General features: G+C 56.6%; 10 protein-coding genes across 10 annotated transcripts; 5 read left to right on the top strand and 5 right to left on the bottom strand.

The window, feature by feature from the left end:
- The first annotated feature begins 143 nt into the window (after positions 1-143).
- On the top strand, positions 144-2,335 carry J3D65DRAFT_621798 (uncharacterized protein). Its single transcript, XM_066800003.1, has 3 exons — positions 144-412; positions 464-1,838; positions 1,909-2,335. The coding sequence occupies exons 1-3, from the start codon at positions 232-234 to the stop codon at positions 2,066-2,068; spliced, it is 1,716 nt and encodes a 571-aa protein (XP_066656064.1). The 5' UTR covers positions 144-231; the 3' UTR covers positions 2,069-2,335.
- Positions 2,336-2,951: 616 nt separating this feature from the next.
- Positions 2,952-4,410, bottom strand: J3D65DRAFT_602404 (D-amino acid oxidase; the record flags this gene model as incomplete). The annotated part of the gene is made up of 4 exons (XM_066798121.1): positions 2,952-3,342; positions 3,408-3,938; positions 4,182-4,319; positions 4,376-4,410. 4 exons carry the CDS (start codon positions 4,408-4,410, stop codon positions 2,952-2,954), a joined length of 1,095 nt encoding a protein of 364 aa, XP_066656063.1.
- A 280-nt stretch (positions 4,411-4,690) lies between these two features.
- J3D65DRAFT_587801 (uncharacterized protein) lies at positions 4,691-6,543 on the top strand (the record flags this gene model as incomplete). The annotated part of the gene is made up of 4 exons (XM_066797770.1): positions 4,691-4,966; positions 5,030-5,442; positions 5,503-6,120; positions 6,352-6,543. The coding sequence occupies exons 1-4, from the start codon at positions 4,879-4,881 to the stop codon at positions 6,541-6,543; spliced, it is 1,311 nt and encodes a 436-aa protein (XP_066656062.1). The 5' UTR covers positions 4,691-4,878.
- Positions 6,544-8,400: 1,857 nt separating this feature from the next.
- J3D65DRAFT_569842 (uncharacterized protein) lies at positions 8,401-13,840 on the bottom strand. Its single transcript, XM_066797623.1, has 4 exons — positions 13,461-13,840; positions 13,287-13,407; positions 12,185-13,241; positions 8,401-12,138 (listed from the first exon to the last, which is right to left on the bottom strand). The coding sequence occupies exons 1-4, from the start codon at positions 13,672-13,674 to the stop codon at positions 8,665-8,667; spliced, it is 4,866 nt and encodes a 1,621-aa protein (XP_066656061.1). The 5' UTR covers positions 13,675-13,840; the 3' UTR covers positions 8,401-8,664.
- Positions 13,841-13,975: 135 nt separating this feature from the next.
- On the top strand, positions 13,976-15,784 carry J3D65DRAFT_621788 (mannosyltransferase). The gene is made up of 3 exons (XM_066800002.1): positions 13,976-14,186; positions 14,269-14,877; positions 14,928-15,784. Exons 1-3 carry the CDS (start codon positions 14,018-14,020, stop codon positions 15,539-15,541), a joined length of 1,392 nt encoding a protein of 463 aa, XP_066656060.1. The 5' UTR covers positions 13,976-14,017; the 3' UTR covers positions 15,542-15,784.
- Positions 15,785-19,197: 3,413 nt separating this feature from the next.
- On the top strand, positions 19,198-19,848 carry J3D65DRAFT_552313 (uncharacterized protein; the record flags this gene model as incomplete). The annotated part of the gene is made up of 1 exon (XM_066797078.1): positions 19,198-19,848. One exon carries the CDS (start codon positions 19,198-19,200, stop codon positions 19,846-19,848), a length of 651 nt encoding a protein of 216 aa, XP_066656059.1.
- Positions 19,849-21,077: 1,229 nt separating this feature from the next.
- Positions 21,078-23,375, bottom strand: J3D65DRAFT_621785 (uncharacterized protein). Its single transcript, XM_066800001.1, has 2 exons — positions 22,479-23,375; positions 21,078-22,380 (listed from the first exon to the last, which is right to left on the bottom strand). The coding sequence occupies exons 1-2, from the start codon at positions 23,009-23,011 to the stop codon at positions 21,129-21,131; spliced, it is 1,785 nt and encodes a 594-aa protein (XP_066656058.1). The 5' UTR covers positions 23,012-23,375; the 3' UTR covers positions 21,078-21,128.
- Positions 23,088-24,632, top strand: J3D65DRAFT_621783 (uncharacterized protein). Its single transcript, XM_066800000.1, has 3 exons — positions 23,088-23,750; positions 23,810-24,221; positions 24,271-24,632. Exons 1-3 carry the CDS (start codon positions 23,461-23,463, stop codon positions 24,412-24,414), a joined length of 846 nt encoding a protein of 281 aa, XP_066656057.1. The 5' UTR covers positions 23,088-23,460; the 3' UTR covers positions 24,415-24,632.
- J3D65DRAFT_621781 (uncharacterized protein) lies at positions 24,489-26,068 on the bottom strand. Its single transcript, XM_066799999.1, has one exon. The coding sequence runs from the start codon at positions 25,605-25,607 to the stop codon at positions 24,678-24,680; it is 930 nt and encodes a 309-aa protein (XP_066656056.1). The 5' UTR covers positions 25,608-26,068; the 3' UTR covers positions 24,489-24,677.
- Positions 26,069-26,539: 471 nt separating this feature from the next.
- On the bottom strand, positions 26,540-26,954 carry J3D65DRAFT_667069 (uncharacterized protein; the record flags this gene model as incomplete). Its single annotated transcript, XM_066802991.1, has 3 exons — positions 26,540-26,642; positions 26,693-26,856; positions 26,949-26,954. The coding sequence occupies 3 exons, from the start codon at positions 26,952-26,954 to the stop codon at positions 26,540-26,542; spliced, it is 273 nt and encodes a 90-aa protein (XP_066656055.1).
- Between the last annotated feature and the right edge of the window lie 584 nt (positions 26,955-27,538).

Here is a 27,538-nt window from a genome sequence, read left to right as displayed (position 1 = left end):
ACTGAAGGTGAAACTGACAGAGTCCCAGAGTCCCGTCCTCCCCGTCAGCCCTATCGGCAGCTGCTGGCCCGGCCCGAGCGTTCGGCGACTCGGAGTTTACCGTAGGCGTTAGCCCCACGCGACTGCCACCCACCACGGCAGCGCCCAAGCTCTCCCAAGCTCCACGCCGCGGACTACACTCCTCAAAGCATCAGAATCACATCCCCGCATGCCTCCTCAGGCGCCGCTATCATGACCCCTACCACTCCTCCCCCTCTCCAAGGCCCCACCTCCAAGGAAAAGAAGTACGACAGGCAGCTCCGTCTGTGGGCTGCCAGCGGCCAACAGGCTCTGGAGGATGCTCACATTTTACTCGTCAACTCTGGTCCCGGTGTGGCAGGCATTGAGACACTGAAGAACCTTGTTCTACCGGGTGAGTTGCAGCTCGCCCCTCTGTCAGCCAAGAGGTCCTAACCAAACCAAGGAATTGGCCAGTTCACAATTCAGGACTCTGCCATTGTCAGCGACGCCGACCTTGGTGTCAACTTCTTCCTCGAAGACGAGAACCTTGGGGGCTTCAGAGCAGAGCACACGGCCAACTACCTCAAAGAATTGAATCCCGATGTTCAGGGCCACAGCATCACCGAACCCATCGAGTCTTTCATCAGCAAGCCAGATGCTCTCAAGCCATACACTCTCATTCTCGTCACTGCGCCCGTCCGCCCCTCCATTCTCCAAAAGATCAGCTCTCATGCCAGCGAAAATGGCACTCCTACCTTCTACATCCACAGCGTAGGATTCTTTGCGCATTTCTCGATTCACCTACCACCTGCATTTCCCATTGTTGATACCCACCCGCCTGCAGAGTCCACGGTAGACTTGAGATTACTAGCGCCATGGGCCGAGCTCACCCAGTTCGTGGCGGAAAAGACCAGTGATCTGGATGGTATGAGTGACCACGACCACGGTCATGTCCCATATGTGCTGCTCCTCTTGCATCATCTCGAGGAATGGAAGGCCGACCACGACGGAAAATACCCGGAGAACTACAAGCAAAAGACAGAGTTCAGGGATATGGTACGCAAAAGGGCACGCATAGACAACCCCGAAGGCGGCGAGGAGAATTATGACGAAGCGGTGGGTGCCGTTCTCAAGAGCTTGAATACTCCCTCCGCTGGCAGCCACGTCCGCGAGGTCTTTGAGGCCGACGAGTGCCAAAACCTCAAAGCGTCGTCTGCCAGCTTCTGGCTCATCGCCCACGCCATATCCCTCTTTTACAAAAACCACGGTGTTCTCCCTTTCCCAGGTTCTCTCCCGGACATGAAGGCCCAATCCGCAGACTACATAGCTCTCCAAAACATTTACAAGAACAAGGCGCGCTCCGACCTTGCCGAGATCACTGGCACAGTGCGCTCATTAGAGCAAAGCCTCACTCGTGCGGAGGGCTCGGTTCCTGAGAAGGAGATTGAAGCGTTTTGCAAGAACGCCGGTCACATCAAGCTGATCCGCGGCCGTCCATTCCACGTCGTCCCAGCCGGCGAAGGCAAGTTGACGTGGGGCGAGCGAGCAAAGTCCCTCGCCGGCTTCAGTGGTCTGCAGAACTCGGAGACGCTCTTCTTGCTGTACGTGGCGTTCCTGGCCTGGGACGAGTTCGTCGCCACGCACGAGGCAGACGACCTGATGGGCGCGCCGTGCGTGCCGGGCTCACTCGACGCAAACGTCGACGCCGACACGGAAAAGACGTTTGGTATCGCCAAGACATTCATGGACGCGCTGCTAGAAGAGGCGAGCCAGATCATTGAAGACGAAGCCGAGTATGACGAGTTGAAGGAGGGCCTGAGGAGATTTGTTGCAGAGCTGTAAGTTCAACCAGTCGTCCAAGCCTATGATTGAGGCGTCGGCTTCAGGGTCGTGCTGACAGAGACACAGGGTCCGCGCTGGAGGCGCCGAGATGCACAACATCGCGGCGGTGGCAGGCGGCATGGTGGCACAGGAGGTCATCAAGGTCGTGACCAAGCAGTACATCCCCGTGGACAACACGTGCGTGTTTGACGGCATCAAGAGCAAGAGCGGCGTCGTGCGCGTGTAGATGGAAAATCACGATGACCGAGGGTTTGGCAAAATTCGGGAACGAAGGACGTGCTGTCTCGTGTCAGCGCACGCGAGAGAGCCTACTGAAGCTGGTGAAATCGGGGGATACAGCCTCAAAAATGGCGTCTGGAGCACGGAGCATGGTTCCTGGTCAGCTAGCTAGATAAGGAAGGTAGAGCATAGCAAATGGGAAAAAAAAGTAAAGATGGTCTGCGTGCGACCCTTTCCCCAAGATACAATACAAATACGCAGCAAAAATTCGGACCACATTATTGGTCGCATGACGGTTACGTTGTTGAGTGGAAGTGCTTTGTCACTCGCCAAGGCTAGGTGCAAAAAGTGAAGCAATGTGTACGCAGATTCCCCAGCAGGACGCTTATTGGACGCGCCTCTTTCCCCCTGTCCCAACGAATCGAGCGCCTCTTGTGCAGGTACACGGAGGAATACTTGACAAGGGAACTAGGCTCCTCAATCTCTGCATTATAACCTAGACAAGCAGAATTCTCATCAAGGATCGAGTAGGACGGGAGTCTGAACGTGTAGCCAGTGATTCGAATGCAGTCTGATAGAAAAAACCATGCAGCTTACCATGTTGCGCGGGCATGCGTTGGATACACTGCCGTTTCGTTTTCCTTTCTGTCGCGCTCTTTTGGCGTCGACACCTCGTTGTGCCGTTGGTTTGACGGGTGCCGTGATTTGGGTGGACAGAAGCTACCTACATAGGTAAGGGAGACAGGCAGGCAGATAGGCAACATGCCCTTTGATGTTGCTGTGCCATGGGACATGGCGCGCGACTGGACCACTGACCAAATATCAAAGCGGATGAACCAAAGAACCAAGCAAAAAAGTGACGGGAGAAAGACGTGGACATTACGTAGCAGCTACAGCTTAGCCTTTGCGGCCCCCAACACCTCCTGTACCAACCTCAACGCCTCATCGGCCGTCCCGTAGCTCGACTGGTACCCGTAGCCACCGTGGCCGTAGTTGTGGACGGTCCACACGCCGCCAATGCGCTCCTTCTCCACCCGCGGGCCGCCCTCGCGCATGGGACGCAGGCCGACGCCGTGTCGGATGACGCTAAGCTTTTCTGGGCCCTGGCCGTCTGTGAGCGCTGGACACAGCTCCACGGCGCGCTTCATGATGCGGTTCGCGAGGTTGGGGTCGGGTTGGCTCTCCCAGGAGCCCTTTTGCAGGCAGCCGCCGAGGATGGTGCCGCCGCCGGCTGCGCGCTGCATGATGTATACGGCTTCGTCAGGACCGTCGTCAGTGCCGCTTGGGGTGTGATAGTTAGCATTGATTCACTCTACTGGGCGCCGTGACACGTGATGTAGTAATACCTGGTGCTAGTCATGACGCCGGGGTCGTTGCGGACAATGACGATTTGCCCGCGGCCCGGGAACATGGCCTTGTCGGCGACGCCGCCCAGCTTGAGGGCGCCCAAGCCCGTGCAGTTGACAACGACGGCAGCAGGTCGCCCGCTCGCGTGCAGCGCAGCGGCATCGGCTACGTGCGCGACGTCGCCGCGGCGGAAGAGGGTGCCATGGGCGAGGCACTGGCCCACGAGCCACGGCAGGTAGACGGCCGTGTTGATGCAGACCGAGGTGAAGGCCGTGGCCGAGTCGATGCCCTGCGGCAGCGTTTGCTTGGGAAGGACGCGGAAGTCAGGCACGAGCGACTGCCACCACGGATCCGTCCTCAACAGCTCTGCGAACCACGTTCCCACGGCACTGCCTACGTCCTTGGACCGGTTTTGGACGACCGTGTTTTGGAAGTGGATCGCGGCTTCGGGCACGCTCGATGCTAGACGTTGCAGTTCGGGCCACGTGCGCTCTTCGAGTTTGGCGAGCAGCGAGCCCGGGGCGCCGACTCTGGGGGAGTGTTATTTGGGTGGGTTTGAGGGGGACGTGACGATGGTGATGGTGAAAAGGAAGCGTGACAGATCAGAGGAGTGTCACAAGGGACCCTGCAGCCGTGGTCGTACAGAGCCAAAAGAAAAAAGCAGAGAAATGACTCGAGGGGAGGATTGAGTAAAGGCAGCCATGAAGGGCAACTCAACAAAAGAAATGGTATGGATCATTGTACCATTGGAGCAGAACCAAGTGACGACTTACGGCAGGAAGTTTGCGCCCGCCCAGGGCGATGCATATTCAATGTCATAGTCGCCGGGCATGTGCTTTGCGACGACGGTGACGCGGTAGTTTGGGATCTTGGACAGCAGCAGGGCGGTGGTCAGCCCGACGACGCCGGCGCTGGGGTGGGTGGTGAGGTCAGTCAGAGGTCGGGCCGGCGGGGGGTGTTCACTCACCCAAGGACGACAATGTTAGCATCGGCGTGAGCCATGGTCGAGTAGTTCCTGGGATCACGGTAGAGGGAGCGAGAAGAGGGCGTGATGGACCAGAGCCAGCGGACGACATGGCGGCGCGAGCATATAAAAGGCCACCGCAGGCAACCCCGGCGCTCGGGAGGGTCAGCCTATCGCGGGTTTCAATTCACATTATTCGCAAGTGAAAGTGAAAGTGAGAGATCGAAGGGAAGGCGGTCAGCCCAGCGTCAGCGTCAACCTCTACCAAACGCGCCAAGCTCGGACCCCTGTCGCCGCGCCGTGTTCACACCTCCCACATCGTCACTGCTCAAAGGGAGTAGAACCACCCCAGAGCAGTGCAAGCGAACCACACGCTACCCGCCCCACGAGCTCCCCCGCGACTGCTCGTCCCTCTCCACCCACAACCTCTCTTCTTTTTGTAATCCTCTCGCATGCTCATCTTCGCCTAAACCCTCTCCCCTCCCTCTCTCAAATCCAATTTCAACATGCGGTCCCGCCGGTCGGCCACCGAAGATCCAGAGTTCCCTCTCATGAGCGACATGGGCCTGTACGCCTCAGATATCCGCGGCGACGGTAAGCTCCGCCCGACCCACGAGACCTCGCCTTGCAACCCGGCTAACAACGCGTCCACTGCAGGAAACTGTCTCTTCAATGCCCTCTCCGACCAATATTTCGGCCACCAAGAGCGCCACCGCGAAATCCGTGAGAGGGTCTGCGACTACATCCTCGAGCACGCCGACTTCTTCAAGGAGTTTGTCAGCGTCAACCCCGGTGGCGGCGTGCGCAGGAACCCCAAGCGCAAAAACACCAACGCATACTCGACTCCTTACGACAAGCAAAAGCCAACCGAAGAGGAGATTGATCGCGTCTTCACCGAGCACGTCAAGATGATGCGCCAGGGCGGCACTTGGGGCGACAACGTCGAGATTCAGGCCTTTGCTCGCGCCTACAACTGCATCGTCAAGATTTGGCACGAGGGACACGCCTACGAAGTCGCTCCCTTTGCTGGCCAAGGCGGAAAAAAGGCCGTCGTGCACATTGCCTACCACGTAAGTTTTCGCTCCACCGCCTCACTTCACTTTGCTTCGCGCCGTCCTGACACCAACAAGTCCTGGGAGCACTATTCTTCCGTTCGCAACATCGAGGGCCCCCACTCCGGCCCTCCCCGCATCCACCTGCGTTGTCTCAGCCCCGAGGCTCAGGCTGCCATGAAGCAGATGCTTCCAGCGCACACTCAGGTCGAGGATTGGCAGATTGACCTTGTCCAAAAGTCCATCACCTTTCTCGTCGACAGGGCAATGATCAAGAAGCTTCTCCTCCACAACAACTGCGACATTGACATTGTCGTGTCAAAGTTCATGCACGAGCAGGACTCACGCGAGCAATCTTCGGCCCAGGAAAGCTCCAGCATCGAGAGGGAGCACGACAGTGACGACGAGGACCTCTACGGCCCGAACAAGCGCAGGAACAACGTCTCCGTGCCGCCGAGCGAGCGATCAGAGCCTCCGCGTTCCACCACGCCTTCGACCACGCCCCCATCAAGTGTCGACAGCCGCCCCAAGCTCACAGCCAAGAGCCGGGTGAACCGCACCAGCTCGCCCTCCCAATCTCGACCAAGCTCGCGAGAATCGACTGCTGGCAGCGAGTCTCGTCCGTCCCAGTCGACCGACTCAACGAGGAGAAGGCGTGTCATTCTTTCCGACAACGACGCTCACCCACCTGAACAAGTAAGAAGAAGGCGCGCCATTGTTTCTGACTCCGACGACGACGACAAGCCGACGTCCGACAAGGTCGCTGACAGCACCGCCAATAGCACCGCTCCTGTCCCATCTTCCCCCAAAAAAGGCATTCGCCTGAAGCTCACGATGCCCAAGCCCCCAAAGGAGGATGAAGAGGCCGGCGATGCGGACGCAGGCAATCCCATGGCCAAGTCTTCTCAAAAGCAGGCCGGTCCGCAGCCAAAGAAGACGACCACGCCTGCTCGCTCCAAAAAGGACTTGCGCAAGCAGGCTCAAAAGGCTGCTCTCCGCGAGCGAAAGCAGCTTGAAGCCGACGCAGAGGACTCGCCTGCCCTGCCCATCATCACCAAGTCGGCCAAGAGCGACAGCGACTCTCCTCACTACCCTCGCATCAAAGTCATAAGCGTTTGACCTCGTCCAATTGCGCGCAGCACACCCCGGTCTGGCATTGCCGACCTCCTTCAAGATACCCCTCTTCGTTTTCAAGTCACGACACTCTGCACATACATGGCCTCTTCTATAGACCTCGAGGCTCGGTCTTTTTTCTCATACTCAACGAAGCTCAGAAACTCTTTGCATGGCGGCGGCGTTTAGCAATGCGGGTTTTCCAAATTCTCCTTCAGTGATTCCCACAAGCATCGGGCACTGTCACGGCAGGCCCTGCACGTTTTTACAGGCGGCATCCAAATTCTCAGCATTGGTCCATCATCATCGGGGTTGGGCGGTTTCTTCCTGATTGACATCGAAGTCTTTGAACCCTCTTTGGCCTCCCGACTTGGGATAGGTGTCTTCCCTTTTTCCCTCAATTACAGTCTTCTTCCGCTCAACCCCGCACTTTGAGTTCGGCGTTTTACAGGACAGGCACCACGCGCAAAGCGAACAAGCCTCTTCGATCTGGATATTACGTTCGGTCGATTGCGACGACTTTCTTCTCTTCTCTTTTTCTGCGATACGGCAAGCGGACAAAAGACTACATACCCAACACGTGGCCCGAGCAAGGATGCTCCAAGGGCTCTCAAAAGAAACGGATCAGAGGCGTCGATGGTTGGTTGATTGATGCATACACCAGTCTTTTATTTCCTTTTTCTTCAAACCGGACCTCAACCTCGTCGAATGCTTTTACACGTCATGGCACCGGATCGAACAGCATCAGGCCTCGTCGGTCTTACCGCTTAGTACGCCCACCGCCTTTGACGTCTACATACACTCCCCTACCCTTAACCCATATCCCGAGTGCATTGCCTGGCACCTGATGGAGTTTACGACACACCGGCTGGAGCAAAGACCACATTACGTGCGACCAAGCACCAGCTGGAGGGCCGCAAAACACCAGTATGGAGCGAGGCTGCACAAGCGTCCAGGTCCCTACCAGGCTTCCTCACAGTCGCCTCTTCTGCGGCACCTCGACATTGTAATGGAGCGTCCAAGGGTCAACGGGAGTCTTTTATTTGCTACTTCTACCCCAGCCGTTTTTCTCCGACTCTAACTGTTTGGCGGATTTGATCGCGGCTGCCCAAACTCGCCGTTTGGTTTGCGGCTGCTTTTCTTCCAGGCGTCGGTCATTGGATGAGTGGCGAAGGGGTCCACTACTGCTACTGCTACTGCTGCTTTTCTCTTTCTCTTTCTTTGATTTGATTACTACGACTACTACTGCGCGTTCGACGAGGTACCGAGGTTCTAATGGATATTCTGCTCTTTTTCATGACTGCTTGGCTCTTGATTGACTGTTATTGGTGGCTTTGACTTGGACGTGACGTGACATTTTTCGGGCACCTACGGTGCGTGATGAAGCCCGATTGAGGAATTTTGGCAGACGCACGTAGCGTATGCAAACGTTGGATACTTACTGATGGGAGGAGCTACAGTGAACGAGCGAAGTGGTGGCGACAACGACAACAACAACAACCAAAAGGTCAAGATCAAGAGAAGGGCAGCAACGGCAACAACGATGACAACGACAACAAGCCCAGAGCCGCCGGCCATCCGATCACAGGCGCTACAATGAGTAATCCGCGACCACCACCACCGCGCCCGACCACTGAGCTATATAACCCGCAACAACGACAACACCCTCAACAACGGCTGGTTAGCGCAATGGAACAGGACACCGTCTCAACGCTGTTGCCACCAACACCCTTAAGACTAGAACCCCGGGGTGTGTGAGCTAGGGTCATCGTGCCGTACACAGTACAGCCCCGGTCTTGCGTTCGACTCCCTCTTGGGGAAGAGAACCGAGGAAGGGTATGCGCGTTTCTTTTTGCTCTTTTTGTCTTTTTTGGCGAAGGAGCGTTCGTTTACCGACCGCTACTAGACAGAAGAGTGAGTAGGGAAATAGATACAGGGGCCAAGTCAGGTTTGGAAGAGAATATTCATCAGTCTGCATTCAACTACTGCGCCGCCACTGCCATTGTCATTGCCATTGCCATTCTCACCCAAGCACCCAACCCATTCTACCTCCTCCCCCTCCTCAGTTGCAGATGCAGCCCGAGGAAAAGAACGAGAGAGAAACCACCTCAACTACGCCCACCCACTCTACTGAAAAACAAAAACGCAACCTGCCCTATCCACGCTGACCACCATGCCATACGGCTGCTCCAGCACCGCCACATCCATAATGTTATCCAAGTGCCCCTTCAACAGCTGCTGCTGCTGCAACCCACGCAGATTCTCCCGCGCCGCCGCGTTCGCCGCGCTCTGATTCTTCTTCGACGACGAAGACGGCGGCGGCGGCGTGCCGGCTGGGCTGGCAGTCTTTCCAGCCTTGCCTTTCCCGCTGTTGTTATTGTTGCTGCTGCCACCCACGACGACATCGCCGTTATCGACGCCGCCCTGCGGCCGCAAGATGCGCTCCTGAACGACAGCCGTCTCCGGGTTGGGTGCAGACGGCGGCAGCGACGCGTACGTTGGCCGACTCTCCTCCATCTCGAGCCCCGACACGACGGTCGAGTTCTCCGGGCGCCCAACGTCCCAGTAGCGGACCTTCCAATCGGGGCCGGCAGTCACGACGAAATCGTTGCCATCGTCGGACCCCAGCGCCGTGGCGCGCACGCTGCGATCCGTCGCGCCGCCGCCGCCGATGCCGCCCGTTGCGGCTGCTGGCGACGGGTTGGTGCCCACGACGGCCGCCGTCTCGGGAGTCAGCGCCGACGCGAAGCGGCCGAGCAGCAGCATGCCGCCGCCGGCTGCGGCGCCGCCGCCTGCGCCGCGCTCCTCGTCCAGGTCCACCAGCGTGTAGTGCCGGTTGGCCGACGTCTCCTTGTGGACTGATGTGCGGAAGGCCGCGGTGCAGACGACTTTCTCCAGGTCCCAGAAGGACACGTCGGCGCCGCCAGTCCCACCTGCGATGATGAAGCGCGGCTTGTGGCTCATCTTGGCCGTGCGCATCGAGATGCGATGGATAGGGGCGCCGGCCGGGAACGCCCATGCTCGCAGGCGCATTTTGAAGCGTAGGTCCCAGAGCGAGAGTACGCCGTGCGTTGTCCCGAGCAGCAGCCAGTGGTGCTTGCGGTCTGTGACGAAGCAGGTCGGTGCGCCGTGGTGGAGGGGGTTCGAGAGCGTATAGAGCGTTTGCATGGTGCGGAGGTCGAGAGCCATGACTTGTGATGTGTTGGTGGCGACCAGCAGAACCGACGCATTGTCGGACTTGTAGTGGAAAGAACAAGTAGCATAGGTGTCTTGAGGGAGCTTGTGAGAGCGCAGGAATTTGAGTTTGCCATAGCGCGTGGAGATGGTGGTGCCAGACTGGATTTCGCTATAGTCGACTTTGACAACCTGGATGCTGCCGTCGGAACCGGTGCTGATGAAGCAATGTGTGTTCTCGACAAAACAGAGGCTGGTAATCTTGACACTGTCTCCTTGCTTGTGTGTGGCTCGCGAGCGATGCGTAATATTTCGCTCTAGTCGGAACGAGTCCCAGACCTTGACCGTACCATCATCGGAGCCTGTGATGAAGAAGGCATGATCCGGAGAGACCAGAACTCTGGTGACTGCACCAGTGTGCTCGCCCATCATGGCCACCAGAGTCCCTTCTGGACGCCATGTTGCAGACGACGACTGTCCGCTGCCACGCTTTATTGGCTGTTTCCGGCTCACTGGTGTGATGCGAGGGCCAAACTCGACATTTTCGACAGGAAAGTTCTCGAGGTAGACCGAATCAAGAAGTTTAAGAATAGTAGGGTCGTTGCCCGTGTAAGAATGCGCAGCCTGGAACTTGATCCTGCCTGGATCCTGGCGATGCTGCTCTTGTGCCAGTGCAAGCGGCGATTTTGTTCGTAGGGGGATCTCTTCTCGCTTTTTGACGCTGTCGAGCCTGCCAACAGCGGTCGTCGAGGTGGTGCTGATTTCTGCCATGGCCTTGTTTCCGCCATCCATGCGATTCAATAGACTCATTGCACTGGACTTGTGTCTGACAGCGTGTTCGTGCACACCCAGGTTGGAGCCTGTCCGTGAATCAACAGATGCAGGTGAGAGGAGGGTGTCCTGGTCCTTGGCGCGTGTTTTGGGTATTTCAATGCCATCCTTCTGAGGCGTAGATCCACCTGTTGGACTTTCGGCTCGAGAAGTAGGCGAGGAAGGATCCGTGTGCTGTACCTCTGGCCTTGCAGAGCCTCGCCTTTCTAGATGGCTATTGATGTGTGACATCCGTCTTCGGGACAGTGCGTCGTCGCCCGACATGGAGGCTTCACGCAATGCATCAGCGATGGTGTGAGGCTTGTCGCCATCCACGTCCATCTGATCGTGGAAAGCGTCTTCGAACACGGCTTGCTTGTGGTCAAAGAAGATGGTTTGAGGGGTGATTCCAAGGTCCTTGAGAGGCAAGATGGCGTTGAATCTGGACCCGGTTCCATCCGAATTGTCTTGTTTCCTGCGGTGTGCCACTCGCCAAATGTACTCGCGAAGGGCAACGAGTTTCATCTCGTCGTCTGCATGCATTCCCGCATTTCTCAATCTCCTGAGCCACTGTTCGTCTTCCTCATTCTTGGCTATCCTGCTCAGCGCCTTGGGCCCTAGCTCTCTGGTAGGTGCAACGGGTATGACGTCGTCGGAAAGCCCAAAAGCAAACGTGCGCTGCTGTTGAGCAGATTTCCAAAAGGTGCCCTTTTCAGCATTGACAGCCCAGGTCTGTGCCATGTCTGTGACAAGTCGAGACAGGGGTTTCTTGAGCGAATCAAGAAGCTTCAACTCCGTCAGCTCTGATGGCTGGACTTTGAGATATGGTTTGATTAGAGGAACGATGATGCTGTGGATATCGGCGACCGAAAGATATCTTATGGCCGAGGAGATGAATTGGGCTGAGGATTCTCGAATCCAGATGTTTGGGTGCATTGTCAAGCGGCCGACCATCTCGACCAGCTCCCATGTTCTTGCGCGCTGGAAAAGGCCGAGCTGTGCCATTGATGAAAGTGATCTCAACACCTTTTCAACGACAAACTCCTCGGGGTCGGTAAGCGCTTGAACCATCAGTGGCAGGATGAATTCCTCCAGACTCGCACCGCCAACGTATGTTGCAACGCCCACGATCGTTTCGAAGAACGCGCATTTCAGCATCCAATCTCTATCATTCAAGTAGGTGTTGAGATGACTGAGGATGACGTCGTTGGCCTTGGCACTTCCGAAGAAGACACACAGGCTCGAAACGGACCCCAGAAAGGCTCTTCGGACGGACGGGTCGTTGTCCGTTAGAAGAGCTTTGGTCTGCGCCTCGAATTTGGACACCAAGTCATCGCGGGAGATGTCGTACAGCGTTTGGTAAGCAGAGCGACTCATGCTATCTTCCTCGGCTTCTGGATCGTTTGTGGGCAATGACCCATCCGCTCGAAGCGCTTGCATCATGTCTAAAAATCTGGATGCGGTTGTGGCCAGGGTGGCCAGGCAAGAAGCATAAGTGGCTCGTAATAAAGGACTGGGTGTCGACTTGTGGCCGGGAAGAAAAGGTTCAAGTCTTGGGAGAATGTACTCGGGAAAGACGTAGGCGTTGATGGGAGAGACTACAGACACGAGGTCCAGCTGCCAACAATTAGGGAAGTTCAACCCGGGGAATACATGTACTTACAACTTGAGTGATTGTGCGAAGTGCGGCAATCCTGACAAGGTCAGTCTTGTCATTTAGCAAGACTGTCAGGTATGGAAGTATGCGGTCCAACTTGGCCTCGTCAGTGACCCGCTCAGCAAAGGCCAAGAGCAGTTCGCATGCCCTAATCCTCGCAGTAGCGCGCGCTGTACTACGGACAGACGCAACAACCAGCGTCAGGAAAATGAGGGTTCCATCGTCCGTGGTCGTGTGAACTCGATTTGATGCTTGGTGCCTGTAGTTGGGAATGTCCAAATGCAGCGGGAAAATGTCGCTGCGTAGGGTATATCTGCTTCCAGGTGGCCTTTCCTCTTTTTTCTCTTCGCCGTATCCCAGAAAGTAAGAGATTTTGTCAAAGTCGCTGTAGACTTTGTCGATTCTGTCGTCTGCTTCGCCCAGGTTTTCCCCACCAGCGGTAATGGGGCCACGGCCAGAAGAGGGGTCGGTGATTGAGTACATGTACTGATGCAAGAAGCTGAAGAAGTAATCGGGGAATGCTCGTTTTCGCCAAAAGCTCAAGCACTCGTCAGCGGAGTACCGAGTGTTGGGGTCGAGTTTGATCATGTGAGAGACCATTTCCCTAATATCCACATCTTCAATCTTGATCAGATGAGTGTGATACGGATCGTATTCTCCCTGGCGATACTTGAAAAGCTGGCTAAGCGAGAAAATGGGGGTTTCAAGGAATAGCTCGGCGATGACACAGCCAACGCTGAACATGTCCATGGCCCAGTCGACTTTTCTGGAACCATCAGGCTGCGTGCCCGGGCTAAGAAATCGCTCCGGAGCCAAGTAGCATGTTCTGCGACCAGAAGTGTCAAAGTAGAATGAAAAGTCGGCGGGATTGTCCTCCGGTAAATAGGTAGGCTTGAAGGATGATGAGAAGTCCGAAAGGTATAACCAGTTCCATGACGTCACCAAAAGGTTTTCAGTCTTGATGTCGCCGTGATAGATGTTTCTGGCGTGGCAATCCCGTACTGCACAAAGCAGCTGGAAGGATAGCCACTTTTTCTCAACATCTTCCAGAAAAGGGCGCGTGCTGCACTAGTTAGATCTAGCGCAAGATCTGTGGCTTTGTTCATACCTGATACGGTCATAAAGAGAACTGTGGATGAACTGGCGAACGAGAAATCCATTGGTACTCGTCTCGAGAATGCGGTGATACGCGAGTGCGTTTGGCACTTCTGACAATACCCTCCTCTCATCTGATGGTCATCAGCAACGACGGATGAAAAGATCCACGCATTTTGAATCTCACTTAACAAGGCCTTGACATATTGATCGAGCTTCATGCTAGCGTAAGGCTTCATCACGACCTTGGCCACGACCAGTCCATCTTTATGCCGCGCTCTAATCGTTTTCATAAAACGGGCATTTCCCAAGCTCTTTTCATAGGTCAAGTCGGCGAGTTCTGGCACGTCGATTCCTGCAGCCCCCGCGGACAGGGTAGTGAGAGAGTAGCCTTGACCCATGTTTGGTCAGGCATCCGGTGATGTTGACGGCGTTTGTGGTGTTGGGCTGTTCGCATGTTGCGCACGCGAGTCAGCAGAAGCGGCGCAGCGTTGCGGCCTCGCAGGGCAGGCTCCGTCGCAAAAAGACGCAGCTCTGTGATTGTTTGCGACGAGTCCGGGCGATGTGTGATGGTGTTGAGGGTGCGCATGGCAGCTGGGGTCGCGCGAGCACTAGGGTCGGGAAACTTGCCCAATCAGCAGTAGCGGCCAGGGCAGGGCAGTGGCCACGTCTTGAACGCGTCCGCCCTCAACAAGGTCGCCTTCCTTCAGAGTCAAGCGTCTCACGACTCCGACCGAACCATCCATGGCTTTCAAGCCCAAGAAGATTGTCTTCTTCCACCCGGACCTGGGCATTGGTGGTGCCGAGCGTCTGGTCGTCGACGCCGCCGTCGGCCTTCAGAATCTCGGCCACAAGGTCACCATCTTCACATCGCACTGCGACCCCAGGCACTGCTTCGACGAGGCTCGCGATGGTAAGCTCGCCCCATCGGATGTAGCCCAACGACGGCGCTTATTGTGGAGACAAGGGGAGCTGAGAAAACGCGCCATGAAAAGGAACTCTTGACGTGCGCGTCCGCGGCGACTCTCTCTTCCCGCCCTCGATACTTGGCCGCTTCTCCATACTGTGCGCCATTCTGCGGCAAATACATTTGATACTTGCCATCGCATTTTCCGAGCTTCGCGAGCTGAAACCCGACGTATTCTTCATCGACCAGCTTAGCGCGGGAATTCCTTTGCTGCGAATAGTCGCTGGGGAAACAAGAATCCTGTTCTACTGCCACTTCCCGGACAAGCTGCTGGCCAAGAAGGAGGGATTGATCAAGGCCTTGTACAGAATACCGTTCGACTGGGTAGAAAGCTGGAGCACTGGATGCAGCGATGTCATTGTGGTCAACAGTGGCTTCACACGGAGCGTTTTTGCTCAGGCATTCACAGGCCTGAGCGATAGGAAACCAGCGGTAGTCTATCCTTGCGTGGACACAAATGAGGATGGCGAATCTACGGCATGGGACACGGCGCAGCGACATGCTCACATGTGGGAGGACAAGACCACTTTTCTGAGCATCAACCGCTTCGAAAGGAAAAAGGACGTGGGCCTGGCCATTCGTGCCTATGCTGGGCTGAGCTCCAGGGAGCGGGAAAACACTCGGCTCGTCATTGCAGGTAGGGACCTTGGACAAAATAGATCTTACGTGTCGCTGATTGTTTTCCAGGTGGCTACGATTCGCGGGTCCAAGAGAATATCGCATGCTACAACGAGCTTTGCCAACTCGCCGAATCGTTCAAGCTCAAGATCGCCACGGTCAAGACTGTTATCACCGCGCTCTCAATCCCGGACGACATTGACGTTCTGTTCCTGCTTTCCATCCCTGAAATGCTCAAGATGACGCTTCTTGCGTCCGCTAGTCTATTGGTGTACACACCGCGCCATGAGCACTTTGGCATCGTTCCGCTCGAGGCAATGCTAGCGGGCACTCCTGTGCTGGCGGCCAATGAAGGCGGGCCGACGGAGACTATTCAGGAGGACGTTACTGGGTGGTTGAGAAATGTGGCTGCCGTCGAAGAGTGGACTGACGTCATGCGCAAAGTCTTGCCCGGAGGCATCGGCCACGATAAGCTTGTCCAGATGGGAACAGCAGGCCGGGAGCGCGTGAAGAGTGAGTTTTCGAGAACGAAGATGGCAGAGCGGTTCGACAAGGAGATCCGAGACATTGAAAGCGTGCCGAGGCCCGTTGTGGCTACGCCGTTTGGCATTGGGGCGGTCGTGGCGCTTGTCTTTTCACTGGTTCTCGCCAATGCATGGATAGCAAGTAAGTTGCTGGCGTAGCTCGGATCAAAAAGTCGGGACATGCATTTCTATTTTTTGTGGGCTGAGCGGATGAAAGCCTCTCAGTCATTTTTAGAGGAGCAAAAATGTGCCATCTACCTCTTCACAATGGCAAATTTATTACATGCCACGAAATTTTCGGGTTGCTTTCTGACTGTGCTAAGTGCCGAACAGTATGTTGCTGTCGGAAAAAAAAAAAAAAATGAAAAAAAAAAAGCGCTGATTCTTTGGCGACAAGGAGTGTGCAAAAGAAGCGGGCTCACTTCTTCTCAAGGGACCCGTACAGGAGAAGGATTGCATCGAGGCAAGGTTTAAGCGGCTCATGTTCTTGTTGCATGAAAGATTTGAGAAAAGTCCCTCAAACTTTGGCATGATCTGCCTCACAAGCAGCACCGAAAGAGCATGTTATAAAATCAGAATCAGCACTTGGGTGGACAGGCCGAGAAACCAAGAGCGGGGCACAAACAGACAAGCCAAGACTGGAGCAGAAGCATGTCACCTCCGCCAGGATCGACAGGGACCAGACAAGTGGGGTCGGGCGGGGAACGTGCAGACGGCAGACTGTCGTTGGCTTGTTGTTTGCTGCTGTCGTGTCTCGTCTCGGGGGTCCATGGCTCACTCACTGTCTAGACAGGATGACTTTGGGCTGTTTGCAAAGTGTAAAGCAAAACGGGCATGGATGGCTCGAATTGAATTCTCCAAAGTGTAGAAAAGAGCACAGAGATGGTCTAGAAGCAGAAGAAGAGGCAGGGAGCAGCAGAAGCACGCAACGCAGGCGCAGGAACGCGACGAGGGAGCACCATGTCAAACCACGCCGACGGGAGGACCCCGTGGACCCTTTTTCAGCCCTACGTCGATCCACCGCCACAAACGCCCGTCCAACGGTCCGACTGCTTCTTGCCAGCAAGCCCCCGGGTGCCCCATATTGCTTGAGAAATGTTCGTGGGCTTTGCTGTGAAGAGACAACAAGACGGCAACGTTTGCTACGAGGCCGGAATCGGCTCGCCTGGCTCCGGTGTGCTGTGGCCGGATTATCTGACGGGTCCGTGCACCGCCACAAGCCGGATGGGACCCCCGGCCGCCCCCCGGCCACCCCCGACGCCGAGCTGCCCGCCGCCAAAGCACCATCCATCCATCGCCGAGCTGTGCTTCGTCTTCATCCTTTCTCACCACCACCGTCTTCAGCACGCTCGAGCGCACCCCATCGCCCGCCCCACCCTTGCACTTCACCTTGTGCTTTGTCGGATAAGCTCAAGCTTGCTGCCATCCTTTCCGCCCACCCAAACCTCCTTTCCCGCGCGTCTAAGGACACATTTTCGCGCCCGACCTCCATCCCCGCGTTTTTCACCATTGCGACGCGTCTGTCCGGTCGCGCTTTCCGCCCACCATGGCCGGCCACTTTGGTCAATATGGCACGGTACGACCACTGCCACCCAGTCGCCACATTTGACTCTAACAACGCGCTTGCAGAACTGGCTCCATGAATCGCACATGTTACAGCAACAGTTCCCGACTGGCCCGATGCTCCGCCGGCCCTCCACCCAAAACTCGACACCCAACCTCCACACACAAAACACCCAGGCCAGAGACGCCTCGGCTCCTCGCGGTGCTCAGTCGCCAGCTTCGGTATGTGACTGCCTCATGGTTCTGCCGTAGCTGTCACTAACTCGTCGCAGTCCAACATGGATTGGACTCCCACTCAACCGGCCACGATTTTCCCAAAGTCTTTCGCAGCCAACTCGACCATCCACTATCAACCCTCTGGTGGACTCAACTATCAGCCAAACCGAAAGCTGCCTGCCGGAAACAAAAACAACTTCTCGCACATTCCCACGCGCAATGCGACGGAGACTCGCCCCATCACATTTGCAAATGCACGCCGGACATTTGACCGGCCGTCTTCAGAAGTCGTCAAACTTTTGAGAGCGAACCGAGGACCGGAGCAAAAGAATGGCAAAGCGCAGAATACACATCCTCGGGATGCTCACACAAAATACATGAAACTCCACGTTGACAGGAACTCGAACCGCCCTCGACTGCCAATAGACTCTACTCGACCATATTGTCCCACCAACTTACCTCCGAGCACCCAGCACAACCCGACAGTAAAGCCGGTCGCCCAAGTCCCAGCGATTCCGGTTGCATCATCAAACCACCCCCAGATCCGCAGGCTCTTGAATCCCCAGAGCCCTACTGCCAAATACGTTCACCCCTGCACAACACAAATGCGCACGCCTCAACTTGCTTCGGCGATTCCGGGCGGATTCCCGATGACACCAAACAAGCGCTCCTTTGACGACTACGCCACCGAGAAAGATATAAAGCCAACCCTTGCGAGCCAGTTGCCCATCACCGGACGGGAGGATTTTGTCAAAATGTCACCATCTGAGACGAATGCGCCAATGGGCATTTTCAGAGCCCTTCACTGGGCGACGGAAGCAGCCAGTGGCTGGTTTTCGCGCTTTGTTCAGACCAATTATCCAGACGCTTTAGTCGCTTCCAAGTCCCAGAAGCGTCGTAAAACTATGCCAGGGGCATTTCCCGAGTCTGCTGCCATGGTCGACGACATGCCACCTGTAGAGCAGCTGTCTATGGAGCAGCCCGTGGAGCAACCCGTGGAGCAGACCGAATTTCTCTCCAGCAGCATTCCTGCGGCGCATGCCCCGTGTCCAGTCCTGTCGCAACCCCCAGCCCGGCCTACTACTCCTCCGCCAGCAATCCAGCCCGCGAGAAAATACCTATGGTCGTCTCCTGGCCTTGGTTCTTCTTTGTCCCCTACACATGAAAAGGCGAAAGAACAGTCGTCCATACAAAGGCGGCCCAGGACGCTTCGGACGCAGCTTAACAACGACGTGGTGCCTCACTCGTACGGCTTGTCCGAGATGCAACAAAGAAAGCAAGCACACTCAATTCGGGCTCGGGCGGCTTTGCGGCAGTCGACAAGGCTCGAGAGCCGAGCCTGGCCCCGTGTCAGGCGCGAGACGAGTTTGGAGGAACTCCGTCTGGGATCAAGCCTCTCTTCCATTGGTGTCAGCTCGGCGGCCTCTGCCTCTCGAGCCCATGGGCTGAGTCCCCGCGTCGCTTTCAAGGCGTCCGAGGAGAAGCCGTTTGGATCCTCGCTGATTCTGTCCCCATCGCGTTCTCCCGGTCATTATGCCGAGTCAGAGTCACGCCCAACGTCTTCGGGCAGTGACTCCAGCGTCATCGTGGACCCCTCGGATGCAGCAAAAGAGGCGGCCACGAGTCTCGAGTTGGTCCCCGTTCCCACCGATGTGGATCTCAGCTTCGTCGAGGGGGAGCTCCAGCGTTCCATGCAATCAACATGCGAGAAGCTCGCGGCGGAGGAGGAGCGGAAGGTCCAGCAACTGGAGGAGAAAGCTCGCGAGGAGAGGAGGGCCTTGGAGGAGAAGCAGGCCCAGGAGAAGGCCGAGAGAGAGGCGAGGGAGGCCGCTGCAGCTGCAGCTGAGGCTGCCCGGGCCGCGGAGAGGGAAGCGGCGCTCAACGCAATGACTGATGAGGAGCGCTGGGTTTTGGACAGATCCAGTGGTCTCTTCCGCGCGCTGCCCCAGGCACACGCCATCACCCTGGAAACCCTTGCGCAAAAGTCCGACGCCTACGACATCAAGGGCAACTTCAAATCCAAAGACCTCCGTTCCATGATCGGCCCGAGCAGGCCGTGGCTGAATGATGAGGCAGTCTGCAAGGCGACGGACATGCTGTGCCTTCGAGCCAATGAGAAAGCCGGCTTTTCCAAGCAGGTCAAGGCGAGAGGACAGCCAGCACCTTTCCACGCCTACACGCCAATGTGGTACACCTCGATCAATTCCTTCGGCGAATCCAGCATGAAGTCCTGGGGAAGAAGGGCCAACCACCTGGGAGAAAACTTGTTCCAGACTCAGGCCGTCTTTTTGCCCATTTGCGACGGATTTCATTGGCGCCTGGTGGTGATCTTCGGGCAGAAGCGGACCATTCACTATTTCGACAGCTTGGGCGGCCCTGCGGGCAAGTACGTCAACACGGCCAAGCGCCTCATGTCAGTCTTCATGGGAGAGCACTGGAACGAGTCCGACTGGACCGTCATTCGGGAACAAAACTCCCCCAAACAAGGCAACGGCTCGGACTGCGGCATGTTTGTGATTGTCAACACGGCCAACATCTTGCGCGGCCGTGCTGTCCTGCCCAGCTCATACGACCCCGAACCCGCGGTCATTGATCACGCACGCCGTTGGTTCGCCTGCGCCATCGTCAACGGCGGCTTCACTGGCGATTTCGACTGGGAGGACGAAACAGGCCTGGTCATGGCCTAGATCGAGTGTTTGGCACCGCGAAGCATTCGTCCTCCCGTGTCGCCGAGTTGTCAACATTTTCCTACCTTTTCTCCTTGTCGGTCCTGCTCGTCGCGGACCTTGAAGCATTCAAGAGCGCGGTTTTTTCTTTGTGGGCTGTTTACCCTTTTTCCAATGGTCCAGAGCGGACCAAGGAGCGTTCCAGCGGTCTGCTGTTTTGCTCGGTCCTTTTTTTTCTGTCCGCTTTTTCTATCAACTTTTCCATCGTCCAGAGCGGACCTGGAAGCATTCAAGCGAGCCCCTGCGGCTCTGCGGTTTCGAGTTTTACTTTTTTGTCCTTTGGCGTTTCTTGCTTTTTGGCGTTTGATGGCGGATAAACGCGGATGCGTTTGTGTTTCTTACATTTGGCGTTTCTGGTCTCACGGCGTTTGAGCGATTAGGGGACGTGGTTGACAGGAGCTCTTTTTGCCAGGTGTATACCTCCTGCGTAAGCGGGAGCATTCGGGCTGTTTCAAACGTTTTCTCTGTTTTGGTCTTGGGTGCGAGTGGGAGCATTCAAGCGTGCGGTTCTCTTTCCACGGCAGTTTTGCCAAAAGTTTGTCTCTTCGAGGATTCATGCATCAGCAAAGCGTAGCATGGGTTAGTTATGAGAGGGAGGGAGGGAGGAAAGGCGTGCTTGCAGCGGCGGCGGGGACGGCGACTGCAGCGGTGGTGGGAGCGGTCTTTCTTTACTTGTTCGCGACAGATACCCCCCTGGAAGCTCTACCAGGCACAGAAGCAATTGAGCTTAGTCCATTCACGTTTTACATCAAGTTTCCGACCTACCACCACCCATTGAGGGCCATGCGTTGACAGTGATGGCGTGCGTGAATCAGGTCGGGAGTCATGGTCTACCGTCTACTGAGAAACATTGCATGGACGTGAGTGGGAGAATGCGGAGTAGTCGGTCAATGCAACAAAGGCCCCAGGGTCGAAGCATGACGCAGTGGGTAGGTAGGCCATTGCGAAGCGCACAAGAGATATGTATTTATGTAGATGGTACTAGACAGGTATATCGACGGTAAATAGGAGAGAGAGAGGAGGGGAGGAGGAGGAGGAATAAGAAGCCCAAGTCGTGTTCATGTCCTCGTTTCAATCATCCATACCAGAACCACAAGATATGCGTTCCCATCTGCACTCCCTAGTCTTCCTCTAAAAACAAGCGCCCCTCCCAACAACATCACCCATCTCCTCCCCAACCCCAACCCCAACCCCAACCCCCCTCATCTGTACACCTTCCCCCAAGAGACGCTCTCTCTTTTCTACCGCGAAGACACAGGAGCGGAGTAAAACATGGCAGCGAGCACAGCAGCGCCAATGACGCCGCCATCTCGCGCCTCGTCGAGGACGACTCTCTTGCCCGCGTTCCGCGGCGAGCCGCTGGCCACGAGGCGGTCGATCCAGCGCTGGCACGTCTCGAGGTAGCCAGGGTACTGCAGGATCAGGCCGCCTGTGCATGCGACAATGAGCTCTTCTTCTGCTGCCTCTTCTTCTTCTCTCGCTCTTAAGGCTAGGCGAGCTTCTGCTGTTGTTTGATGGGCTGGGGGGACTGTCGGCGTGTTTGACGATGATGGTGATGGTGTTGCAGAGACGGGAGCGTCGGGTATGCTGTTTCCCCCAGCGCCAGCATCAGCCAACGAGTCGAGATGCAGCTCGCCCACCCGCGCAAGCAGGCCGACTATCATGGCGGCGATGAGAGCCGTCGATCGAATCAGCACAGCAGCAGCAACCGCCTGCAGCGCGTCAATCCGGGCCTTGGACCACACGAACGAGCTGCCCGGCGGCGCCGGGAACAGCTCGTCCAGACTGGCGCGGATCTCGTCGTCTGAGGTCCGCGCCGCCACGTGCGCCAGGAACTTGGTCGATATGGCGTTGCGCCGGCCGAGCGCTGCGGGCAGGCTGCTGCTGCTGTGGTCCGTCGAAGTCGATTCCCGCGACAGTGCGTCGACGAGCGCGAGGCGCACCAGCTCCCCGAGGTACCGTCCGGAAGTCATGTACTCCATGGGCTGGAAGCCGGGCAGGTCGGTGTTGCGGTCGAGCTCCGCGTCCCATACCGTCGTGTACGGCTTGACGGGGCGCTCGGTGCCGCGGACCGACCACTCGGTGTTGACGACGATTTTGGTCGACGAGGAAGAGGGCGAGGAGACGTCCAGGGGGAGCTTGAGAGATGCGGTTTTGGATTGGCCGAGGTCGCTCAGGGGCATGGGGATGGTGGCGTTGGTACCTGTGCCGACGACTACGCCCATTGCTACGCGGCTCCTGGAGGAAGTCTTGACAGAGTAGGCGAGGGAGGCGTAGGTCGACACGGTGTCGTTTGTGATGGCTGTGATACGCAGCTTGGGCAGTAATTTGCGCGGGTGACCATTTGCTGAATTAACAGGATGACCATTTGACGCTCCAGGGGTGCAATGTTTTGCGTATCCTGCCAGCAGCATTTCTGCCAAGTTCAGGTCAGACGAAATGGCGAAGCCTTTTCCCATGGGCATCAGAGTTGCTTCCGAGATGCATGTTTGTCTTGAAAAGCGTTAGTGATGGCTCCTACGACAAACCGACTCAGGCACAAACGCAAAGATAGGCGGGATCAAAGACGGGTAGACAGATTGCAAACGTACGTCATTGGGAAGCTAAAGGTGATGCCAATGGGAATGTCGTCTCCAAAGTCGTCGGGATGGATGCTTGCGTCTGGGCCGTACAAGACGTCATGTAGAACACCGGCTATGCAGTCCCCAATCCAGGCAAACAAGTCCTCAGCCTTGTCCATCTTCATGTGCTCCTCAATGGGCCAGGCCCGCTCGGAATACCTCCGAATTTTAGGGTCGTGGTGGCCCGAGGGGCCGGACTGGGACGTGGGGACATCATCGCCGTCACCCAACAGCTCTACACAGGCGACGCGCAGATTGGTCCCGCCCACGTCGATGGCCAGGAATTTGCCGACCTCGTGGCCGGTGGGCAGGGCCGTCACGGGGGTCGAGAGAAAGTGCTGATGCGAGTTCTCAGCAAGGTCCTTGAACGTCTCAGCAAAGCCGCGCGCCAGACTCAGCAGCACGGCGTCATCGAGGCAGCGGGTCAGCGGCTGCAGAAGGTGGTGGTGCAGTGCATTGTCCTGGTCCTGGTCCTGGTGGAGAAGAGACGGAGCCGCAGCCATGGGTAGTGCGGCAGGCCAGGAATGGAAGGGCGAGATGGCGGGGACGGGAGTCGAGAGAGATGGATCCCGTGAGATGGTTCAAGATAAGGCAGCAGAGACGACGGCGGCCATGATCAGCGGGCGAACAGTCTCAGCTCCAGCCTTGCGCGGCGTTGGATGGGGTTTAATGAGGCGACGACGCAGGATTCCCGTCCCATGCAGTGCAGTCAGTCGTATACCGTTCGGTTCAGCATAGCAGCCAGGCACGCGAGTGGAGAGAGCGACGCGTCCAGACCGCTAGCTCGAGTCCCTTTGTCCAGGCCGGCGTTTGGCACACCCTTGCGACCAAACGCCGGCCACTAACTACATGTACCCTGGCTCTGGGTTAAGCTTCGAGCTTCGAGCTTGTGCTCACGACCCTCTTCGCGTCATTTCCTCCCCTCCACCAAGTCTTGCACCTCTAGTCGACCATGGAAGAAAAGAAGCGCCTCTCGGACGACTTCCAGCAGCCTCAAGGCCCGCCCATCGCCGCCTACACCCGCCCTCGACGGTCCGGGTGGCTGGTGTTTATTCGTGCCGCCCTCTTGGCAGCTCTGACGTTTCTGGTCCTCTTCGGCCACCCGTTTCCTGGACAAACGCGGCCGCTCATCAACCTCCGGCCCTTGGGGAAAAGCGAGAGCAGTAGCACCAGCAGCGCACCAAAGGATTCAGAAGGCTACCATGTCCTCGACAAGAAAGTGCCGCTCGAGGCACACATCATGTCCGTCGCGCCGATCCGAGTCCCGCGAAGACTACCACCACCAGCTAACGCATCCGCAGGTCCAAATGCCCGGACGCGCGCGACTGTCTGCGCGACCTGGTGCTCCCCGTCATGGCCCAGCTGAGCCCGCGCATCGCCTTCACGCTCTCGTACATCGGCACGCCGACTGACCACGACGACGGTGTCGAGTGCAAGCACGGCCAGACCGAGTGCCTGGGCAACATGCTCGAGCTGTGCGCCGCCGACCTGTACCCGGACCCCAAGCTCTATCTCGGCTTCACCATGTGCCTGACGCGCAAGTACGCCGACATCCCCCAGCGCGACCTCGTCCAGGACTGCGCCCTCGAGCACGGCCTCGCCTTCGACAAGCTCAACGACTGCTTGAGCAAGGACGATGGCGGGTACGCTGTTGATTTGCTGCAGGCCAGCTTTGAGCGCAGCTCCAAGGCCAACGTGACAAAGAGCTGCACGGTGAGTGGGAAGCTTTGGCACGTCGAGACCAGTCGCTAATGAGAGACAGGTCCGCTTGAATGAAAAGATTCGCTGCATCCGCGACGGCGGTGAGTGGAAAGACTGCCCCGATGGCTCGGACAAGGAGTCGCTCGTCCGTGATATCAACGCGCTGTACGACCAGCTCAACACCGAGTCGCTCGACGGGTTTTAGCCGTGCCGCAAGACTGAATCGCAGCGTTGGAAGCACTGATCTTCTCGTACAAATTGGAAGCCTGGCGTTTCTCCGCGCGCCGTGTATGAATTACTGTAATGACTTGACGAGGTCGACGGGGAAAAAACGAGGCGGATAGTCCATCTCATTTGGAGCTGTACAGCAGGTAATGCGCGAATATCCGAACGATCTATTCACAATCGAGCCTCTATGCCAAATCCGGTGTCCCAAATGATCCTTCTTCTGCACTTCTATCCCGTGTGTCACTGAAACTCTCCGAACTCTCCGTCGTCGAAGCCCAGTTCTTGAGCGCTGGGCTGCTTCGACAGCGTCTCCCTCGGTGCCTCCAGCTGCATATTCCGGCTCCGTCTTCGGTCTGCCTTGACGTCCGAAGTCTTTGGCGGCGGCGGCAGGAAAGGCACTCCGCCGCCATTTCCATTTCCACCAGCAGGCGGCGGCTTGATACTGAACAGCGCAGCCTGCGAATCTCTTTGCTCCTCACCGCCGCCTTCGCCGGGGCTGTCAGCCTTTCTCCTGCCCCTGCGCCCAATGTTGACCGTGATCATCTCGCCCTCCTTCAAGCTGAAATCGCGCTTCTCCTGCTCCTTTTCAGCGCTGGTCTTCGCCGAGGCGGCTTTCCTGCCTCCCGCGCCGCCCCCAGACTGATCCAATCCGAGCACCTTGCGCGCGTCCTGCAGCGCAATGTTGAAATCCATGGCATCGCTGCGCTCCTCGAAGCCGACGCCCAGCGTCGCCTTGCGGCCCTCGCCCACGACGCGCACCGCGAAGAAGCGGCTACTGTCGAGCGTCGGCTCCACCACCGCGGGCGAAGTGTACGGCGCGCCGGCAAACAGCTGCCCCGTGGCCGGGTCTTCGAGCAAAATGTCCACCTTGACGTCTTCTTCCCGGTCGTCGGCACTAGAGGTCCCCGCTGCGTTCGGTTGTGTTGCGCTTCCTGCGGTTGCCGTCGATTGCGCTGCGGCGGGCTTCGGTATGGCCGTCTCGAGCACGCGCAGCCGCGCCGTGAAGATGAGCCGCTCGTTGTTCGGCCCTATCCACGTCGACGCGTTGTACCCCTTTGTCGACGTCGCGGGCGGGATCTGGTAAACGTGGACTTGGCGCGCAATGTACAAGACGCGCTGGATTGCGTCGGGGGGCAGCGGTTTGCCGGTCGTGGGGTCGATGGTCTCCATGGCCGGTGGTGGGTTTGGTTGGCTTGGTTGCGAAGGCGAGGAAGGGGGGGTGTGAGGTGGGTGCAGTCGGCGAGTCGTGGGCGGCTGCTGGGCGTCCCAATGGCTTTATAGGCGAGAGAGTTGGTGGTTGCGTCGTGTTCTTTGGGGTGCGAAGGGCTGAGGGAAGAGAGGGGTCTGCGCACGACGGGTCGGGCAGTTGGATGCGACCTGGTTGCGTTGAAGAATCCAATGCCACTGTCGTGGAGCGGTCCCGTCGTCATTATTTAGAGTCCGATAACTCCCGCGGGGCAAGCGCGAGACAATGAAATGCTACACCAGGGCAATGGTTCCATCGACCACGAACGCCTAGCGGACGCTGTCGTATGAAGGCCATCTGAAACACCACGCGCCCTGTCGAATGAACATCCATGGCTGCGACCGGCGGAGGAGCGAGCGTTGTGGCTTCGGGGGCTTGCGGTTGTTCGACTGTCTGATGCGCTGGCAGCGCAGCGCCCCGAGATCTGCATCCAAGGCGCCTTGATTGGAACAGACCCTTCAGGTCCACAAGGCCCATTACCTGTACCAATGCGATGTATATTGTCTGGTTCGCACCCCATTCTATCATTCTATGTCTTCTAGAGCGCTCCACAGTGGGTGTCAAAAGAAATGAGGCTCTCCCGGTCTGTCTGCCGTAATGAACAACCACTTCCTAAGCGCATGTATAGGTGTATGAATGCTCCTTAAACACAGGCGGAGTAGTGAATGAATGCTCCTTGAGCGCAGGCGAAGCAGCGAATGAACGCTCCCTAGGCGCACTTGTATTGCCAGGAGTTGTAATTTCTTTCGACACCCACTGTGGCTCTTTGTTCTGGCGTGCACCGCCATGAGCATACTTGTAGACGCCCCTTCTATCCACCTGCTCTATACATGCTCGTGCTCTGGAAGCCAAATGCTTATTTAGCCGCGCCATTGGCGCTACCATTGACACCAGCCTCACCACTCTTGAACTGCTGGTGGCCCTCGACCGCCGCCTCTTGGACGGACTTCTTGCCCTCACTGCAGTGGTTCAGCATGTTGATGCTTGCGAATATCAAAGGGACACTTACACAATCTCCTTGCAGACGGCGTGAATGTCCTTCCAGCTCTCAAAGACAGTGAAAGGAATGTCTTCGCGGACGCAGAACTTGATGAGATCGTGGCCCTTCTTGGCGAAGAGGAGGTCCGTCTCACGCGCAGCAGACAGGTCAGGACGCGGGACAATGAAGGAAGTCTGTCGATCATCTACCGAGCATTGCACTTTGGTCTCGCTCCCCTCTAACACAGCGGCAGCTTCTGACCCTCTTCACGTTACGCGCCGTCCACAGTCATAGACCGTGACGAGGCTTGCTATCTCTGCTCACTATTTACAGTCTCCTAATTCCCAGCAAACGCGACCTTAATGCCATACAACCTACGTCACATTCGATCAGCGGTGATTGCCTCGACGCTCGCTGCTTACTATTCGTTGCTAATGGTCAAGCCTCTACTGGAACACCTGCGGCGCCACCTAGACATCTACACGACGCGCCAACAATTGCGCCCTAAAGATACATTGCATCATTCTAACATCTATATTACCAACCCCTAACATTACTATAAAATTTACTATGCCAGGTATATTCACGCAAAATAAGATTAATATAAAGCAATACTAATATAAAGTAAATATAGATAAATACTACCTTAATAAAGATAGACATCTTATCCCCTCCCTATAAAGACTAGGCATAGTAGATCTGCTAAATATACTAATATTAATATAGCATAAGATAGACTACTTTATATATATTCTAACCTTCTAACCTAGGGAGGGTTATCCTCTACCTAGTATACTAATTATAAATTATAGCATATATAAAGGATACTAATATAGAGCTCTTAGTAACTAGTAACTTCTATATAGATATAAGCTA

Source organism: Phyllosticta citribraziliensis, assembly GCF_038025025.1.
Source record: "Phyllosticta citribraziliensis strain CPC 17464 chromosome Unknown J3D65scaffold_5, whole genome shotgun sequence".
Classification (NCBI taxonomy): Eukaryota; Fungi; Ascomycota; class Dothideomycetes; order Botryosphaeriales; family Phyllostictaceae; genus Phyllosticta; species Phyllosticta citribraziliensis.
This window is presented reverse-complemented; position numbering and strand designations above follow the sequence as displayed.

Bases quoted from the DNA above. Each gene is read 5' to 3' on its own strand.
- J3D65DRAFT_621798 (XM_066800003.1), top strand. From the start codon at position 232: ATGACCCCTACCACTCCTCCCCCTCTCCAAGGCCCCACCTCCAAGGAA. The intron at 413-463 runs GTGAGTTGCAGC...AACCAAACCAAG, and splicing joins GAAGAACCTTGTTCTACCGG to GAATTGGCCAGTTCACAATT. The intron at 1,839-1,908 runs GTAAGTTCAACC...ACAGAGACACAG, and splicing joins AGGAGATTTGTTGCAGAGCT to GGTCCGCGCTGGAGGCGCCG.
- J3D65DRAFT_621781 (XM_066799999.1), bottom strand. From the start codon at position 25,607: ATGGAGACCATCGACCCCACGACCGGCAAACCGCTGCCCCCCGACGCA.
- J3D65DRAFT_621783 (XM_066800000.1), top strand. From the start codon at position 23,461: ATGGAAGAAAAGAAGCGCCTCTCGGACGACTTCCAGCAGCCTCAAGGC. The intron at 23,751-23,809 runs GTCCGTCGCGCC...ACGCATCCGCAG, and splicing joins CCGCTCGAGGCACACATCAT to GTCCAAATGCCCGGACGCGC. The intron at 24,222-24,270 runs GTGAGTGGGAAG...AATGAGAGACAG, and splicing joins ACGTGACAAAGAGCTGCACG to GTCCGCTTGAATGAAAAGAT.
- J3D65DRAFT_621785 (XM_066800001.1), bottom strand. From the start codon at position 23,011: ATGGCTGCGGCTCCGTCTCTTCTCCACCAGGACCAGGACCAGGACAAT. The intron at 22,381-22,478 runs GTACGTTTGCAA...ACGCTTTTCAAG, and splicing joins ACCTTTAGCTTCCCAATGAC to ACAAACATGCATCTCGGAAG.
- J3D65DRAFT_569842 (XM_066797623.1), bottom strand. From the start codon at position 13,674: ATGGGTCAAGGCTACTCTCTCACTACCCTGTCCGCGGGGGCTGCAGGA. The intron at 13,242-13,286 runs GTATGAACAAAG...TAACTAGTGCAG, and splicing joins TCTCTTTATGACCGTATCAG to CACGCGCCCTTTTCTGGAAG. The intron at 12,139-12,184 runs GTAAGTACATGT...AATTGTTGGCAG, and splicing joins TTCGCACAATCACTCAAGTT to CTGGACCTCGTGTCTGTAGT.
- J3D65DRAFT_621788 (XM_066800002.1), top strand. From the start codon at position 14,018: ATGGCTTTCAAGCCCAAGAAGATTGTCTTCTTCCACCCGGACCTGGGC. The intron at 14,187-14,268 runs GTAAGCTCGCCC...CGCCATGAAAAG, and splicing joins CTTCGACGAGGCTCGCGATG to GAACTCTTGACGTGCGCGTC. The intron at 14,878-14,927 runs GTAGGGACCTTG...ATTGTTTTCCAG, and splicing joins CACTCGGCTCGTCATTGCAG to GTGGCTACGATTCGCGGGTC.